The sequence below is a fragment of the Durio zibethinus genome, chromosome 20 (genome assembly GCF_047325235.1).
Source record: "Durio zibethinus cultivar Kanyao isolate XHJ-2024 chromosome 20, ASM4732523v1, whole genome shotgun sequence".
Taxonomy (NCBI): domain Eukaryota; kingdom Viridiplantae; phylum Streptophyta; class Magnoliopsida; order Malvales; family Malvaceae; genus Durio; species Durio zibethinus.
Genome location: NC_143181.1, coordinates 2,024,804 through 2,043,798, shown reverse-complemented (window position 1 = coordinate 2,043,798; position 18,995 = coordinate 2,024,804). Strand labels below are relative to the sequence as shown.

At 35.6% G+C, this 18,995-nt stretch overlaps 3 protein-coding genes and 1 pseudogene across 3 annotated transcripts; 3 read left to right on the top strand and 1 right to left on the bottom strand.

The window, feature by feature from the left end:
• The first annotated feature begins 2,219 nt into the window (after positions 1–2,219).
• On the top strand, positions 2,220–6,681 carry LOC111315402 (uncharacterized). Its single transcript, XM_022917085.2, has one exon. The coding sequence runs from the start codon at positions 3,439–3,441 to the stop codon at positions 6,256–6,258; it is 2,820 nt and encodes a 939-aa protein (XP_022772820.1). The 5' UTR covers positions 2,220–3,438; the 3' UTR covers positions 6,259–6,681.
• Positions 6,682–7,898: 1,217 nt separating this feature from the next.
• LOC149513019 (B3 domain-containing protein Os03g0619600-like) lies at positions 7,899–10,264 on the top strand (annotated as a pseudogene).
• Positions 10,265–10,747: 483 nt separating this feature from the next.
• On the top strand, positions 10,748–14,043 carry LOC111315401 (B3 domain-containing protein REM16-like). Its single transcript, XM_089749532.1, has 6 exons — positions 10,748–10,989; positions 11,205–11,245; positions 11,416–11,544; positions 12,056–12,614; positions 12,909–13,084; positions 13,290–14,043. Exons 3-6 carry the CDS (start codon positions 11,434–11,436, stop codon positions 13,608–13,610), a joined length of 1,167 nt encoding a protein of 388 aa, XP_089605658.1. The 5' UTR covers positions 10,748–10,989; positions 11,205–11,245; positions 11,416–11,433; the 3' UTR covers positions 13,611–14,043.
• A 564-nt stretch (positions 14,044–14,607) lies between these two features.
• LOC111315400 (uncharacterized) lies at positions 14,608–17,267 on the bottom strand. The gene is made up of 7 exons (XM_022917084.2): positions 17,040–17,267; positions 16,691–16,760; positions 16,525–16,584; positions 16,110–16,224; positions 15,434–15,549; positions 15,088–15,212; positions 14,608–14,935 (listed from the first exon to the last, which is right to left on the bottom strand). The coding sequence occupies exons 1-7, from the start codon at positions 17,114–17,116 to the stop codon at positions 14,812–14,814; spliced, it is 687 nt and encodes a 228-aa protein (XP_022772819.2). The 5' UTR covers positions 17,117–17,267; the 3' UTR covers positions 14,608–14,811.
• Between the last annotated feature and the right edge of the window lie 1,728 nt (positions 17,268–18,995).

Below are 18,995 nucleotides of genomic sequence, written 5' to 3'. Positions count from 1 at the left end.
AGAGAGAAATTTGTCTGTATAATTGATTTGTTCAACACATTAATTATGACCTTTTTCCCAGTCTTTCTTCCATTGTTTATTGTTTATTTGAATATCATGATGCTGTCCTTCTTATTTGACGACATTTATCAATATATTATATGCTTGTCCCAGCAGTATTCAGGCTATAGATTGGATGGTGAACGAATATGTCATCTTTGGGGTTTAGATTATTGTGCCATGAACTCTGGCTTTTTCTGGCATTTTCTTGAAAGGCCATTGGAGATGGTAAGACCATGATTTGCAAGGGAAATGGCCAAAACCAAAAGCTTCACTCTGATCAGCAAACAATAGCGATATTATTGCCATAAAGAAGGATGCAGAAAAGACATCACCCACCAACATTTGCATGGCTGTCTCATCTCGAGAATTAAAGAGAAAAATTTTAAGCTAGAGTGGCTTGGATATTGGTGAACTTTATGGCAAAGATAAAAAATTTAAATGAAATTGACATCAGAAGAAAAGTGATTCAACAAAAATTTAAAGAAAGAACAGAAAAAGCACCCAAAGCAAAATCCATCACTTCAAAAAAGCCTCCCTCCTTGTTCAATTGCTTGCAAATTTTAGTCATAAATGTCTACCTACCATAGAGAAAAGTGTTGTTTTTGTGCTCTAAAACCCTGTTGTTCTACAGGGACATCAAGGACCACAAACGTGCCAAGTGAAGTGAGGAACAGCATTTAAGAGCAAAGACATACAGCATCGAGGTTCGTGCTGTCAAACAAAAACACAAGTTTGAAGTTTGGAATGTTACTACATACTTACTCCAAAAATCTCAGTTACATGACGAGTCACGTTGTTGTTGAAAGAAAAAAATAAAAAATGGGGCATGTGCATGTCAAATACTATACTATTATCAACCAGCTATTTCATTTTTAATCAGTTATATACTAATGTGTGGATTAAACTTGGAGATTGGGACTATTAGCTCAATAATTCTGTTGCTTTCTTCTTTTTAGCTTCAGAAGTTTTCTGGTTGGGCAGTTTCTGTTGTTTTTTCTTCTTCTGTTGGCTAAGTTGGCTTGTTTCTTTGGTCCTTTGTGTTTCTTGTCCGTATTGCTCCTTTTCCTTCTATTCTAATACCACTCTTCAGAAGTTTATCCAAATAATTTGTAAAAGCTTACATTGTCAGACAAATCTAAGTTTCCAAATAATTAGTTTAATTTTCTCTACAAATTATTTTTCTTTTCAACCCCACTTGTCAAAGGACAGGACTATAAGAAATCTAAAAGATATTAATTTATTCATTTTGAATGTCAGAAGAGATATTGAAAAAAATTGTAAATGTTAATTTAATAAAAAGATTATTCAATGTTTTTATCCTAAATACAAGATAAAAACATTGAAGGTTTACATGATATAGACTTAAAAAAAAAGAAGAGAAAACACAAGAAAAAAGGTATTATAAACAAAAAAATCTGATTTTGAGAAGAAGAAAAAAAATATTGGGAACAAAACTTCACAGCCAAGCAAACTCCCATGTTAAATGTTTTGTTGGAGACATGGACATTCACATACAGTTAGATACCTAATTACTAGTTTTCAGACAATCTTGAAAGTTGAAATATAAGGGTCGTTGAAAATTCGAGGTCATTAAAAAAATAATCCTTGACAAAGAGGAAAAGTAAAAGCAATTCCTTTTGACATACAACTTGAAAACTTTAACGGTGAATTTCAAAATTTTGATACCTAAATTTAATATAAAAGAAAAACAAAATTCATTTTTTTTTTTTTGAAAATGTCAAGTCAAAATTTTAATGTGACAATGAAAAGTCCAATCGACACTCGTCTGTTTTCTAATATTCCTCAAAAACTCGTTGGAATCCTAGGTGATAGCCCAAAAAGTCATTCCTACCCTGACTGCAATTTAATTTTCCCCTTGGGTGGATGAGAAACAAAGGAAAAATCGAGCGATGATAATCAACAGGAATTTAGTAGGTAGCTTTGCTTGAGGAGGCCATTGATGTTTGATTGATTGTCAGATGAACAAACCATTATTGTTAGTATTATTAGAATTATGCTTTCTTAGGAAATTCTTAGCTACAAATTTTGATCGATTGAAGTTAACAAGGCCTATAAACATTATTAGTGAGGTAAAGTTTGAAGCATGTTAGGGTTTAAGATTCAATCTAAATCATTGCTCCTTTAAAAATTATGTATTGGATTTGCATAATTTGCATCATTGCATAGATGGGGTACATTACATTTCACATTCAGACATATGGTTCTACAATAATCTAAACAAATTTATTGGCACAAAAAGGAACAGTAAAAATTAAACAAACACTTCCTGGAAGCTTGGATGCACCTATGGCATCTTTTCTGTTATGGATTGGTTGTCCACCACTACAGAGATTTTTCATATTGTACAAAAGATTTAAAACCAAGAGTTGGAATAAAAATTGCTTGGGTTGATAAAAACTCGGTATGTTGAATAGAAAGTACACTCTGTATGTGAAGGAGTTTGTCCTAGTGAAGAAAGAGACAGAGCTGGCCGATGGAGAGGGGCAAAATGGTACAGTCAAAAAGTGAGGTGTAATAATGGTGCGCAAAGGAGAAAGGCAGCGGCATTCAATGCAGAGATGTTTGTGTTAACTGCCAGTAGTAAATGAGGTATTGATTGGTCTGAAAAGGATTGGCTTTTATTTTGCTCTTTGGCCACCGCTACTGCATCTTCAAAGAGAAAACAAAACACACAAACAGAAGGGGTGGTTGGTGAGGGAGCACTGACAGTAGGCCAGCAGTTGTTGAGAGTCTTCTCTGTTTCTCTTCATTGTGCTTCTCTCTTGTGCGCTCTTGTATTTCCTTCTTCATTACTTATCATTTCTTGTTCCTTCTTGGGGAATTTCAAATTGGGGTAGTTTTGTTCTTCTTCCTCTTCTTAAAGAGATGCCTTTGAATCTGGGTTTCACAACTTTGGTGGGGTTGAGACTCGGGGTGTTGTGGAATTTGAATTTGAACCCTCAAATTATGGGCCCTTGAAGGATAATATGCTAAAGCTAATTCTTCTTTGATCAAAGCCCAAGCTTTCTTTTATTCTAACCTGGTATAAACTTTGTTTTCTTTTTTATTCATTCTCTTTTTTATGGCCATTTATTCTTTGATCTTACAAAAGCTCTGAGTCTTAGTTCAACAATCTTTGTTTCTGAATGTTTTGGGCAATAAAGTAAAGGGCTCTGTACCTAGATTACGATTGTTTTCAAAAAGCTAAAGCTTGATTCTGAAACAAAACATAAACCCCTTTTGCTTTCCGCCCTAGTTTTAAACTTGTTTTGCTTTTATTTACGGCTTCTTTGAATTAAACGAGAAAAAAGTTTGGTTCTTGGTTGAGCTTGGGCTGGGTTTGGTTTCTGCAAATTAGCTAGATTTGATACAGTGAGGGAAGAGGGGCAGCCATTGATGCATTTTTCACTATGGAAACCAATATCCTTCTGTGCAGCTTTAGTAGCGGACAGGAAAACCAAAAGGAGAAATGGTTCTGGTTTGAAAGAGGACGTGAAGAGAAAGCCTTCTATGCTCCGCCAATTGCAAGAAAACAAACTCAGAGAAGCTCTTGAAGAAGCATCTGAAGATGGTTCTCTCGCTAAATCCCAAGATATTGATTCTGCGTCTTTGAACCAAGAAGGAAACATGGGACGATCAAGGTCACTGGCCAGGCTCCGTGCCCAAAATGAATTCTTGAATGCCACCTCCCATGTTGCAGACCGGACTTTTTGCTCTGAAGACTCCATTCCAAACCTCCAAGATGCCTTTTCTAAGTTCCTCACGGTGTACCCCAAGTTTCAAGCAACGGAGAAGATTGACCATCTGAGAGTGGAGGAGTATGGGCATTTATCTGAATCTTCTGCTAAGGTATGTCTCGATTACTGCGGGTTTGGGCTGTTCTCTTATAATCAAACTCAAGAGTATTGGGATACATCAACATTTACTTTGTCTGAAATTACTGCCAATTTGAGTAATCATGCTCTTTATGGAGGCGCTGAGAGTGGCACTGTGGAACATGACATAAAGACTAGGATTTTGGATCATTTAAACATCCCTGCAAATGAGTATGGCCTTGTTTTTACTGTTAGTAGAGGGTCAGCATTTAAATTGCTTGCTGAAGCTTACCCTTTTCAAAGAAATAAAAAACTGTTGACTATGTTTGATCATGAGAGCCAGTCTGTGATTTGGATGGCTCAATGTGCTAAAGAGAAAGGTGCTAAGGTTTACAATGCTTGGTTTAAATGGCCCTCATTGAAACTTTGCTCTACGGAGCTGCGAAAACAAATTTCAGACAAGAAAAGGAGGAAGAAAAGCCATGCAAATGGTCTTTTTGTGTTTCCTGTTCAGTCTAGAGTGACTGGGGCAAAGTATTCTTACCAGTGGATGGCCCTTGCTCAACAAAACAATTGGCATGTATTGCTTGATGCTGGGTCATTAGGTCCCAAGGATATGGATTCTCTTGGCTTGTCCTTATTTAGGCCAGAGTTTATTATCACGTCATTTTATAGGTTATTTGGATATGATCCAACTGGTTTTGGATGCCTTCTGATCAAGAAATCTGTGATGGCAAGCTTGCAAAATCAGTGTGGGCATACCGGCTCTGGAATGGTGAAGATCCTCCCTATTTATCCACAGTACCTAGGTGACTCTATAGATGGGCTTGATGTTTTAGCTGGACTTGAAGATGAAACTGTTAAAGACAATGAAGAATCGTTGCCCGAGAGAAATGGTGGATCACAGATGCCTGCCTTTTCTGGTGTTTTCTCTTCTAATCAGGTCAGGGACGTTTTTGAGACTGAGATGGATCATGATAATATTTCAGATAGGGATGGAGCAAGCACCATTTTTGAGGAAGCTGAGAACCTTTCAGTTGGTGATCTCATGAAGAGTCCAATTTTCAGTGAGGATGAATCATCAGACAATTCATACTGGATTGATTTGGGTCAGAGTCCATTTGGGTCTGATAATTCTGGCCAACTGACCAGACAGAAAACAGACTCAAACTTACCGCCATCATGTTTTTCTGGGAAGAGAAACAATAAGCGGCTGTCGCCAAAACTGAATTCAAAAATAACTATGAGTCCAATTTATGGTGACACGAAAATAAACATGAGATTGCACGAAGATCCTGTGTTGTCTTTTGATGCAGCTGTATTGTCAGTGTCACATGAGTCAGACCAATTTAAGGAGATCCCTGAAGAACAGCCTGCTGAAACGGACCCTGCTTCAGGAGATGATGGTAAAGATTCCCACAACTTTGGGGAGATTCAAGAAGAATCTGGTATCAGGGATGAGTCAGAGCTGGCTAATTCTATGTTGAGTTCTAATGTAAATGGATTCAAACTGAAGAATGGTGTGCTTGAAAATACCTTGGCCCCTGAAATCAACCAAGAAAAGAAAGAGAGTGCTATAAGGAGAGAGACTGAGGGTGAGTTTAGGCTGTTAGGAAGTAGGGAAGGGAGTAGGTTTGCCAATGGTAGATTTTTTGGTTTGGAAGAGGAAGATCGAGTGGCAAGCATGGGCCGCAAAGTATCTTTTACTGTGGAAGACAATTGCAATGAAAATCCGAGCCGCTTGGAGCCTGGAGAAATATCATTGACTACCTTGATTAATGAGGAATCTGGTACTGATGAAGAGTATGATGATGAACAAGAGTGCAGAAGAAAGGAGCCTGAGATAATTTGCCAGCATCTTGATCATGTTAATATATTGGGTCTAAACAAAACTACCCTTAGACTGCGTTACCTGATCAATTGGCTTGTTACCTCATTGCTTCAACTTCGGCTACCTAGTTCAGATGAAAGCAGGGGATTGCATCTTGTGCAAATATACGGCCCAAAGATCAAATATGAAAGAGGTGCAGCTGTAGCCTTTAATGTGCGAGACAGCAAGGGAAGAAGACTAATTGACCCTGAAGTTGTTCAGCAGCTAGCTGAGAAGAGTGATATTTCTCTTGGCATTGGTATACTCAGTCATGTACGAGTTGTGGACAATGTGAAGCAGCAGTGCAGGGAACTCGAGCTTGAAAATTCAGCCTTGTACCAGCCAATGGCTAATGGTTGCCAAGATGGTAAAAACTTATTTTTTCGAGTAAAAGTTATTACAGCATCACTTGGTTTCCTGACCAACTTTGAAGATGTTTACAAGACATGGGCTTTTGTGGCCAAGTTTCTTAATCCATCATTTGTTGAAGGGAATGATTTATCCACGGTATCTGAAGGTCCAGAAACATAGATACGGGACGCTTGTACGGAGATTTTGCTTTCATTAAAGGAAAAATTGTAAAACCTAAAAAGATGGACCCTTCTGACACTCCTTGCAACTTCCCCCAAGAAGGCTTCTTGTGACTCAAATTGATCGGAGATATTCAAGCCAACCGGAAAGGATGCAAAGGTATGGTACTGGATGTTTTGTTTCTTTTGCCCTTCCCTTGGATCAATTACTTGTGAGAAGATGGATTTTTTTCTTCATTCTTGTTGAAAATATCTTTTTGGTGTATTAATCGTATTCTAGCATCATGTAGAGTTTGGTTTAAATTGGCATGTCAGCTTCAGATTTAAGTATTTTGTAATGCAAAATAGAATTGAAAAGGTTATGAACACACAGAAGAGAGCTTCCGCTTTTGACAAATGCAGTGAAGTTCAAATCTTGCGCGTATCCTTTGTTTTCTCCATTGTTCTTTCCTCTCTTATTATATATCAGATCGATAATCATCTCCAAAACAATCTGTTATCAGGAAAATTTCTATTTTCTTTTCATCATCCAAGTTTTCAAGCACCAATAAAAGAACCTTTTTGAAGCAGAAATGGTGGCACCAGCTGGAGTTGTGCTACATGAAATTCATTTTTAATCTTATTCTTTTAGATTGTCCTGATAAATCTTTTTTTTTTTTTGTGCAAATAGGTAAGTTGGATACTTAGGTGAGTGGTTGGTAAAGGATTTCTTGTCTGAGCCTATTTTTGTCTGATCATGTGTGAGTTAGGCAGGTGGATTTTGAGTTTTGACTTGTCCATACTATCACATGGGTAAATCCCCCCTTCAGATTTATGACATGTCAAAGTCTTCAATGGCATCTTTCAGCAAGATTTAGTAACCCAATCCCAATCCTTGTTTTTACTCTGCCAGTTTGTCTCTGTTATGCTGAGTTCAATGATGTATAGGTCTGAAATTTGATGAATCCTTTTCCCCAAAGCTCACGTCCCTATATGATATATGTAACATTGAGATAAAAAAAAAAAGAAGAAGCCTTTTTTGGGTTGGACCTGGACAGTTTGCATAATCTATGTTTCTATTGAACTTGCAACATAACTTATTTATTATTTTCTGTTAAATAAGCTTAATGGAAGTAAACTCAATTCATGGAATCATTCGAACTCGATTAAATTTAATTTTAAAATTTATTAATTAAATAAATAGATTAGCGAAACGTAAATTTTTTTTTATGTTTGCATCGATTGCTTAACCTTATTACTTATGCAATAAGCATTTCTTAATATAAGCCCATGGATATGTTGAAAAAAGCATTTCTCAATTCATGGAATCATCAGAATTCGATCAAATTTAATTTTAAAATATGTTAATTAAACAAATAATTTACGAATATAAAATTAGGCCTTGAAAACGGATGGATCTACGGTAACTGTTAATAATGATGTTAGTAAAAAAAATTTGCCTAATATTTTAATTACGGAAGGCTTCGCTCTCTGCTGACATGACAGGTTTCAGTTAAACCCGGGTTCAGTATTGCTGTCAGCATTTTCCACGAGCTCATATTATTATTGAATTACACTGCAAGATTAACGAATCAAAGAGATACGTGTGACACACCGCCTCCAAATCGGCTAAGATCACAACCCAAACTAAAGGGACAAAACAGGAATTTCGAAAAAGGGTCCGAAGTTTTTCTCAAAGAACTAAACGGTGTCGAAAAAAAAAAAACTGTTTTGTTCTCTCTTCATCAATTTGCTCCTCCTGATTCCCGGCAAAATTTTTTATTTTCTTTTCTTGTTTTTACCCTTATAATTCCACGAAATTTTATTGATTTAATGAGTAAAAGAGCTTTAAAAGGGGTCAAGAAAGCAAATCAAACGCTGCAGCAGCGCTGTTGAAATCGAGACGACCACACTTTCTCAACGTTTTCTCCTCTACTTCAAGTGCCAACCGCCTTTATCCTCAATGCAAAAGTTATGGTTTAGTGAAAATATTGTTATGAATTCCTTTTTAGCTTAGCTAATTATATTTACTTGGAATGTTGCTGATGTTTAACAGAAAATTCCAGTGGGGTTTAACAGAAACTTGGAGGGAAGAATTTCTGAGTCAGTTTTGTTAAAAGGACCAAGTGGGTATAGTTGCGTTGTTGAATTAGCTTAAAAACATATTGACTTGTTCCTTGATGAAGGGTGGGCTGATTTCATCAGAGATCATAGCTTAGAATGTGGTGATTTCTTGGTTTTTAAGTATGATGTGACTTGGTTTTCGATGTAAAAGTTTTTGATCAAAGCACTTGCAAGGAAGAAGTTGTTTTTCATTGTAAATGCAATCAAGGTGGGAGTGAGTTTGATGGAATTGTGGGGTAAAAGAGAGATGGGGAGGATAGAGGTGTTACATTGGATCAAGACTGTGAAGGGGTTTTAAAGAGAAGTAGAGGGAGCTCTTCAGAATCCGACGAGGATGTGTCAGATAAAGACCATTATGGGCATGAGTTGATACTTGCAACTAAAACTTGTCAAGGATTAACTTCCTGTGATGAAAACCATGGCAAGGAAATGAATCTCTTTCATTCTTCGGGATTTGTGTATCAAATATGGTTTTTGTATTGAATTGGCAATGTTCTCTGTTATAAGAAATTTGTTGCTTTTCTTCAAATTCATTATTCTAGAAAGCAATAGCCACGACAGCAAGTCAGCAACAAAAACTTGTTTTTTACAAGCACTAGGTAAAAACTATGGTATCAATGCAAGTGGAGTCTTATTTAGTATTCAATATCTTATCTTAGCGTAGATACCTCTTTTTCTTGTTGAATTTGCCTCTCATAGAAATGCAATGCAAGAAATTTCGTGACTGTGTAATTGTGCATACGTGTGAGAACAGTCAATCCGATTCTTGTTGGAACTTCACTGATGATTTATATCACATGATCTTCCTCCTGATAGAGACTCCCGTCTCTTGAAACAGATGGAACCATCTTGAAAACAACTGAAAAAGAAGATGACTTGGATCTGCATGGCAGAGGCTGTATACATATGTTAGGAGAATTTGAAGAGAAAAAAGTGGCTCAATCTTTTGATTCATGCTTCCCCTTTTTTGTAAGAATTATGAGAAGATTCAATGTCAGTGGCTCATATACATTGGTAAGCTGTTTCCTTCTCAGTTTTTCGCCCCAGATTTTTGTCTAGGACATTGTTTTCACAAGCCTACGTGTGCATCAGGTAATTTTCATTGTGCATCGTGCTATTGTATGAATGTAAAATTCGGCAAACGTGTAGAGTGTTAAATCACTCTGCACTCTAGAAACTTTTCTTAATATTGATCCTTTGGCTTTTGGAGCTGCGAAACAAGTTTCTTAACTTATTGATCATCATGCATTTACATCTCTGGCACTAGTTGGCAACAACTTCCTCCTACTACAGGATCTAGACAGCCTTCTTAATAATTAACTTTGTGCTTCCACGTGGAAATTCTTCTAGCCATTACCTGCTGTCTTGGATCAACTAGTTACATCTTTCAGGATATCTTATTTAGAAACCATGAAACCTGCTTAGGTACTACTTTTTAATTTTTTGTGACCCAGAATATTCCATATCAGTTTTGCAATGGAACATCTCCCTAAGTGCAAGACTGAGATTGTGCGTCGGAATCTGAAAGGAGCTTGTTGGCTGTGAATTCTGTTCCAACAACAAGAGTGCATACAAGTCATACTTTATGCCGTGGATGGTTGGACTTTGTCCATAGTAATGAAATTGAGGTTGGAGACATTTGTATTTTTGAATTTGTGCGCCAATTTGAATTGCGTGTGCATATTCTTCGGGTTGGAAAAGGAAGGCCCTAACAGGCAAAGTGGAAAAGCAGCTACTATTGTGTTAAGTGACAGGTCTGGAATCTGTTATTGTCATTATTACCTTCCAGATAGACATAATCAGGTAGCATATGCCAAACCTGATTGTTGAATGGCTGCAGGAAGGGAATTATTGGGTTTCTTTTTTAAACAAAATCCCTCTTTTTTTTCGTAGAAGATTTTAGTTTGAGGATAAAAACAAAAGATTGTAATTATTAGAATTTAAATTTTAAATTTGATAAATATTATATATTAAAAAAAGTTTGCATAAATCAATTGAAATAAATATTGATTCAAAAATTTTCTCAACTTTTATTATACAATGTAAAATTATTATGTAAAAGAAATGAATTTAATAAGTTTTCAAGCTGAAAATTTTCAGACATACATGGAATAAATATCTTTAAAAATTATTAGCTGAAAAAATATTTATGTTATTCACACAATTACCAAAAGAATGTAGTAAATATTCATTCAAATAGTATATTTTACTACTACTATATAGGAAATGAAAATAAATGTCATCAAACATGATTGTCTTCAAATCCATTATGAGAAAGAGAGAGAGAGCCAAAGGTCAAAAAAAGAAAAGTCCACGATTGGGATTACCAGATGTATATTTCAATGATTTATGAGCGGATGGAGTGAAAGTGAAGTAGACCAAGCATAATGGGGTTGCGCAGACCAGCCCAACTCCCAAAGCGAAAACAGTTCAGCTCAGTCCAACACCTACGTGGGGAGTGTCAACTGTCAATTGCCAAGTGTGTTTCACGTGTTTCCAAACTCTTGCAACACTCCAAAACCAAAAGGCTCGTCCTTTAAGATGACTCTCTCAGATATTGACTCTCACTTTGGGTCTCAGTCTCGGCTCTTCAACCTACAAAATTGTTCTCTCTCGTGTACAAACCAATGTATGATATTTTACTCATTTTGCTTGCTTTTGCATTTTCATTTCAATGCCTTTGGATTCTTCATTGCTTCTAATGGAACAATGGATTGAGAAACAAATGAACCATTAAAGCAAAGATTTATCTCATTAATAACTAAAACCAGGTCAAGGTTCACTGTTGGCTTATTAACAACTTATTATTTTCCATTTGCTAATCTATTTTCTCTGGTCTCTTAGCTATTACTCTCACAAAGTTGGAGCATATCTAGTTCTTCAGGGTAAGTGATTTACATCTACCATTTTTGTACATGAGTTAAAATTTAGTTTGCTTCTGGTGGGTTTTCTCTTCTTTAAATTATTCAGCTTCTAGAGATCTGCAGTCCTTTTTTAGTGTGATGGGTCGTCAACTCTTTTTCTCTTTTCTTAATCATCTGAATTTTGGGTGCAGAGCTGTGTGGTTAAGCCAATGGGAGATACGTGTAAGGATTGTAGGAGCTTGGAGGAGGAAATCTTTTGGACCCATTTTCAGTCCATTCATTTCTCTCAGTTTCTCCGTGGGGATTTTCTTCAGCGGCTTGTAAGTTCCGTCTTGGCACTGCCTCTTCTGTTGCCTGTCCTGCTTTGTGCTTTTGATTGCTGTATATTTGCTTAGTTGAAAATGGAACTCTTAAAAATCAAGAACGTTTCAGTACGTAGTCCATCCCTTGACTTTACCAGGGGGTAAACTGACCACCCTTTTTGGACACTAATTTTTATGTAATTGCATGCATTTTGGGTGTTTTTCTCTAGCAATCAAGCTGCAAACTCGAAGGGTGAAAGAGCGATCTTGTTATCATATTCCACAAGTCTGCATGCCTGTCACATTTACGACATTTTGGATTTTGGTGTAGGAAACATGGGGTATTAGGCAGGCTTTTGGCAATCACTTTTAACCTTTCTTTGGTTTGTTCTTTGCTAGAAAATTCAGTAATTTTAGAGATTTAGGAGTTGCTGCGCCTTTGTTCATATTCTTTTCCTTTGATATTGGATAGTTCAAATTTTCTAATAATGAGTTTCACATTGCATCTTAATGATCAATGAAACTGCAGGAAATACCAGAAAAGTTTGCTAAGAATATTAAGAAAAAACTTCCGGAAACTGTGACTCTTAAAGGTCCTAGCAGTATCATATGGGATGTAGGACTAACAGCAGATGATGATACCTTGTTCTTCGATCGTGGATGGAAAAATTTTGTAAAAGACCATTCTATGGTAGAGAATGACTTTTTGATCTTCAAGTACAATGGAGTGTCCCATTTTGATGTTCTAATGTTTGATGGCCAGAGCTTGTGCGAGAAGCCATCTTCTTATTTTGTGAGGAAGTGTATGCATACAGAATTTGACAGTGGACACCAAACAAAAGGAAACATGAAGGAAAATCCTGATGAAATTGTGCACAATTCTTCACGATGTGGTCTTGAAAGCAGTCCAGAAAAATCTACTAACGATGACATTGGCACCAGGCCATCAAGACAACCTAACAACTCTACAGCTACTAATAAGAAGATGCCAAATGTGGGTTCTTCTACTATGTCCTCCATCCATGGTAGGCAGAGCCTTGGAGGCAAAGAGCTTTCTACTCTTGCTGGAAAACCAAAGTTTGAAACTGGTAGGAGCAAATTTAAAACTTATTCTATCCATAAAACCTGCTTTCCATGGTAGATTGCAGCCTACTTTTTATTGTTGACACTGCAATATTATGGTCTTTACAATGGTTTCTGGAATTTCTTGGTGATTTATTGGATATTCATTTGTTGTGCCTCATTGTTTTCAGACCCACTTTAGGAATCTGTCTTGTAATTAATGACTTAAATTAAAATGTAATATGTCGCCTTGCTAGAAACTCAAATTGGGTGACTGATGATTGTACTCTCTTTTCCATCATAATATATAAATGATTCAGAGTTTGAACATACAACAATGAAAGGAGATGTCTTTTGTGGTCCGCGCCCAACTTGTAAAAGGCCCGTGACTGAAGTTGAGAAAACAAATATCATCTTAAAGGCACGGGAAGCATTAACCAAAGAGGGTTTTATGGTAGTCATGAAGCCCACGCATGTAGGGAGACGATTTTATATGGTAAACTTTGCCCTTGAACTTGATCGAACTTTTGGTTTATAGGGCTTTCCTTTTCTCAATGACACTGTCTTTTATTCGTCCTATTTATTAACATTAGCAAAAAGATTGGTAGTTTATGGTTTGTGCATTTGCCTTGTTTCTCCAATCAAATTCAATGATGGTGTTAAAGCTCAGCCTTGTTTCTTGCATTTTCTGGTCCATTCAGGCAATTCCTACTGCATGGATGGCTAAATACCTCTCAAAAGAAAGCGCAGATGTGATTCTACGTATTAACAAGCGAGTATGGAGGGCCAGATTTTATTATCCTGGAAATCGTGATTATGGAGGGCTTTCTTGTGGGTGGAGGAATTTTGTGAATGATAACAACTTGGAAGAACATGATGTTTGTGTATTTGAGCCTGCCAATATAGGAAGAAAACCAATCATACTGGATGTTAGCATCTTTCATGCTCTCCGAGCAGCAGTTCCTCTGAGCCAAGTAAACCCTGCGGTTGTCCCAAAATGCTTGGAGACAATTATATCTTAGCATCTGCCAGACATGAACTTGCAATTCAGTCATGGCATCATGGGTTCGTATATAAGCTATGGATGTTTGATATGTTATTAACTTGTAGTTTTGAAAGGCAGTTAATCTGCTCTGCTGGTAGCCTACTGGAAACTCGATCAGGCTGTAAAACTATATATGTTCAGATGGTTAATTTTCTATCTTTTTCTATTTGCGCGGGCTCGGTTGCTGGTGTTGTTTGATTATCAACCATATTGATGTTCAGCAAACCTCCTCTAATCTATCGTAGAGCCAAACTGTTAACAATAACATTTGAAACTAGACTGATATCTTTGTTTTCATGCATTTTCTACTGCCATTGATGAACCTGCTTGAAGTCTAACCTCTATATTGTTGGTTCTGTACAAATTTATCCCACGTTTTGAGACCCGACCTGACATAATGGCATGTTTGAAGAGCTTCCTCCTTTAAAGGGCCCATCCCCTCATCTCATGTTTCTCCAATCAACTGCTTCTCTCCATACGGCACTTCCTTTGGTTTCCCTCCCTGTCTGCAAAATCCTGCACGATCGATCTCAAAGATAATCCCGAACCCTTTCATTTCAGCAAAATCCGATAGAGAACATCCAAAGTGGTTTACATTGGAGGAATAAGTTCCTATAGAGGTCTCAAAACAAACAAAAATTTTGTTTCCTTTGAGTTGCCAGTGTGCACCGAGCAGTGCTTTGCTAATGTTGTCAGCTCCTTTAAGGCGCATGGCAAGGGAAGAACAAGTTGGGAAGCCCTACCCTCTACGTGCAATGAAAAGCCTGAGCATCTTTAGAAGAATCTGAGCAGTGACAGTGAGCACTTTTGTGTTCAAGGATTTGTCTTGCTTTGGTGACAAAAACCTCTTTTAATCTTTTGTCCAATGTTGATGCGAATTCTTTTTGGTTGTATCCTTGAAGAGAAGGTATGGAACAATAATGCTACCAAATTCTACATTTAAAACCTTTTCTCTATTTTTAGGAGATACAAAATTTGAGTATCATGCCTTCGGCGAAAATCTTTGTATTAATGTTAGATAGTTCCAACAACAATAAAAACCTTTAAACTACATCAAAGACAATTGAAACTTAATGTAGACAACAGAAGAACCTGAAGAAAAACTGAGTAGGAAAGAATCTCGTGAAGTGGAATTGATAGCCAATGAAAATCTCGATGCAGGGCGTAAAATATGCTCCTCATACAGAGGGCCTTTGGCATGCAGAAAACAATTGCCAACTAATAAAAGCCATCACCAAAGATGTGAACAATTCAAAGCCGACCACCTTTGGAAAGTGCCATCCCAATCCTCGCCTTAGATAGCTGCCAAAATTTAGCCAAGGAAAAAGTTTTCATTGAGTATTTAAGCAAAGACCATGTATATAATCTTACGATTTAACATAAAAGGTTAGGTTGTGGCCAAGCAGAAACAAAGAGAAAGTTGTGGGCAGATGTGGTGACAAGTTAAAACAGACCTTGTAATGGATGGCATGGTTGCAACAATTGCAGCACATGCATATATTATGGGAATCAATGTCTTGGGCTTGTTCTTGCGAAGCCACATCAAAGATCCCAATGCTGCAAGAGATATACTCAACACCTGAATTGAGAAAAGGATAGAGATGTCCATAAGGAGCGAGATTAATTCTAATTTCGCTTTTGATTAGAGAAACACATAATTCTAAGATCTTGCTGTTACACAATCATTATTCTAATCTCTGAACACCTCTGCAAATTGTAATTAACTACTGATACAGAAACAAGAATGCACAACAAAGCAGTTGGAAAAGAAACATTCCAACCATTAAGAAATGAACATACCAAATTAGCATTTGCTTCCAGGCCTTGCAGAATGTAATCCCAAGTGAATTCTAGTCCTCTTGCTCCTACCCAAAGGGGTGCCAATCTATGTAGAACTGAATCAGCAAAAGCCCATCCTATCAACATGGAAAGAAAGAAGCCATAGTGCTTAAGTTAGCAAGTGAAAAGAACCATAAAAATATGCTAGATGAAGCTCATCTCCACATCTTCAAATAAAAAAATTTTATCCATCTATTATGTAGAGTATTACTGATTTTAAATTTCTGTCCTCAATGGTTTGCTAACTGTTAAAATCAGGGAAAAACTAGCATCAAACATTCACTAAAAACAGTATTGGAAAAACTACTCCAAATTAAGATATTACTCCACAAATACTTCAAACTAGAATATTAAGTGATTTCAAGCTTCTTGGACTGAATTTAGTATGAAAATTCTATTAATATCATGATATTTATTTTATTTGTTACAAATATCAAGCCTTGCTGGCTTGCTCCTAGTAATTCAACTCAACAATAATTTAGATGATCTGATGAATTGTGACACCCTTAAGGGTCAAAACCCACAAACATAAAATGATGCTTTTTTTTCTTATTTTTATTTGGAAGGGGGGAGTGGGTAGTAGGAAGGGGACAAAGCTGGATTTCAACTTAAATGATTGAGTCAAAATCTCACTCACCGAGTCCTACAGCTTGAAATTTATGATTTTGAGAGATGTTCCTGTGAGTCAACTGTGTTAAAGCAAAATAAAGCCCAGCAACATCTATAAAACCAATCAGTGCTTTCAAAAGTTCCTGAAAACGCATAAGTAACATGATTACTGATAAGTTGCAATACATAGATTGTCCATTAAGAGTCATGGCAGTGTAACAAGCCATATCACTACCACACCCTTGTGCAACTGTACACAAGAAAGTAGTTTCACATTATTTTCTAGCTAGCTAACTTTTACATCATCTTCAATCTAACCAAAAAAACTAGATCAAACAAAACAGCCACAAATTAAAATAAAAATTTGCAAACATGTATAATTAGCGCAAAATTTGCATTCATTCATACAGATTCAAATTTCAAAACTAAAAGAATTGAAATACCTGGTATGGATCAAAGCCATCAGTCTCAGACACCTTCAAAAACGTTGCCAGGCAAACAAGCTGCCACCATATAAAATCAAAACAAAACAAATTAGCTATCCGAAAAGTGTCCCGATAAACACGAGATTAAAGTTTAGCACGCACGATATTTACATGTTGTACTGACCTTTACCAAAGCTGTTCCGAGATAAACAAGGGCAGTTTTAACAGAGGTACCAAGCGTATCATACTCCGATCTGCATAAACATAATTTACTATTAGTAAACTAACTAAATTTTTTTCTACAACAACATCCAATCAGTTCCAAATTATAGCTTTTGAACAATTTGATCAAACTATCTTAACATTTGTTTAATAGATCTTAGTTCATTCTTGCTTAGAGGGGAGTTCTTGTTTCGATTTGAACGAACAGATCGGAGTTTGAGATTTAACTAGAACTCATTTTCATTAAATTTTACGAAATTAAAGATATTTAAAAAAAAGGTAAAGAATCGAGCAAAGAGGGAGGGACTTACAAGGGAGTGGCGGAGTAGTAGACGGCGTGAGGACCGAAGGTGAGAATCGCACAGTTGAAGAAGTGAAACATCGTCATTCTTTTTTTTCTGATTTCAAGTTTCGATCTGATCTTTCAAACAAGCGATGATTTATTTCTCTCTTGTTTTTCAAATCGGGACTCCGCTTAGCTTTGCGAGAACGAGTCATCTGTTTCAAATTAGGCCCGGAAAGGACCCGTTACATTTCCGGCCTCGATTATACATTTGAAAACCCATTTAGTCTTGAGCTACAACATTCATATTTCTATGGGCAATGGGCCCGTTGAAATAACAAGTTTAGATTTTTCATACTCGACGATATTGACAGACGAGATTAAAATATCGTACAGGTCATTTTTTATCATATTAATTTCGTTGATGTAGTTTTTAACTTTGGATGAGCTATTCGTGAGAATTTAAAATATGATATGATGATAAGATATGAATATAATATAAAAATAATTATGAAAGTAATATAATTTAAAATTTTAATAATAATTATCTATAAATTTAACAAAATAAAAAAAAATATTTCATATTTTTGTGTCATTACGAACTATAACATGTAATTTTTATATAAAACATATGTTAATATATAAATTTTAATATTTTATAAAAATGAATATACGAAATGCATTTGAGAAGGAATGAAATAATATTTTTATTATATATATTAGGATGTGCCTTATTTATTTTAAAAGATTTTTATTATTTTTATACTAGAATTCGAACTAAAATTTTCAAGTACATAGCAAAATATTTTAATTTAAATTGGGTATTTGAGTTTAAGAAATGTTATTATTTCATTATTTGTAATCTTTGTTTTTATATAAAAAAATGCAGCCTTTTATTTTCAAAATAGAAAAAACTATAATAGCAAATGTGACAATTGGACAAAGTCTTATGCATTAATTAAACAAAAAGATTACAAATAATGATTTTCTGACCCTTTCCAAATATGCCAAATATAGGGCTGTATTTTGAACCAATTTTTTTATATGTCTGTTCATCCCTTGTTCATGACATTACTTGGCTTCTAGATTAATTACCACATTCACAGGCTAGTGGTTAAACTTGGATTCAATCTGCTTAATGGGTTAAACAGTCTGATCCTTCTAATTTTCATTTTTGATCTTGTTTGTTTGTTTTTTTCTCTCAACCCATCGAATAGAAAGCGATCAAACTCCAAATTCTTGACATTGATCATATCCCAAATTAAAGTTTCTCTTAGCCGGTATGACGTTTTCTAACAATGTAAAAACAAAATTATTATGGCATATAATATATACTTTTTTTTTTCAAAATCCCTTCAGATTTTTTTTATCTTATTACTTACATAACTAAAAAAAACATTACGTATATAAATTTTGTTGAATCTGTAACATTCAAATATTAATTTCAATAACATATAAATTAATTTAAAGAACAATCGACAACATATAATATATGCTTTATTATTCATTTTATCTTTCTAATGATGTCTCTTAATATCGGACAAGGAATTAAGGGTAGAGTACAACCTGTTGCCAATCAGGAAAGCTGACCATTCTAATCACTATTCTTGAGTATTCATGTCATTTTCATGTGATCATTTTAGAAGAAAAATCTGTATTAATAAATATAGAAATGATATATTTATTTCTTTAATTTTTAATTTATTAATTACTCAAAAACAATTAGACGCATAAATATTTGACAATGCATCCTTGAATGTTGCATCAGGTTTTATGTCATATGATGTAATGCTCCGTTAGCAAATGATGTAATCATCTTAATAAATAGTTTTTTCTCTAATGAAAATTAGAATCAAAGTTCAAAGCTTTTGAAACTAACAATTTTTATACGTCATGGAGATTGTTTTCATTCCTCGTGAAAGGGAAACGGAGAGAATTTTGAATACTTGATGTTGACATTGTCAGTTTTCGTTTTCTTACATTC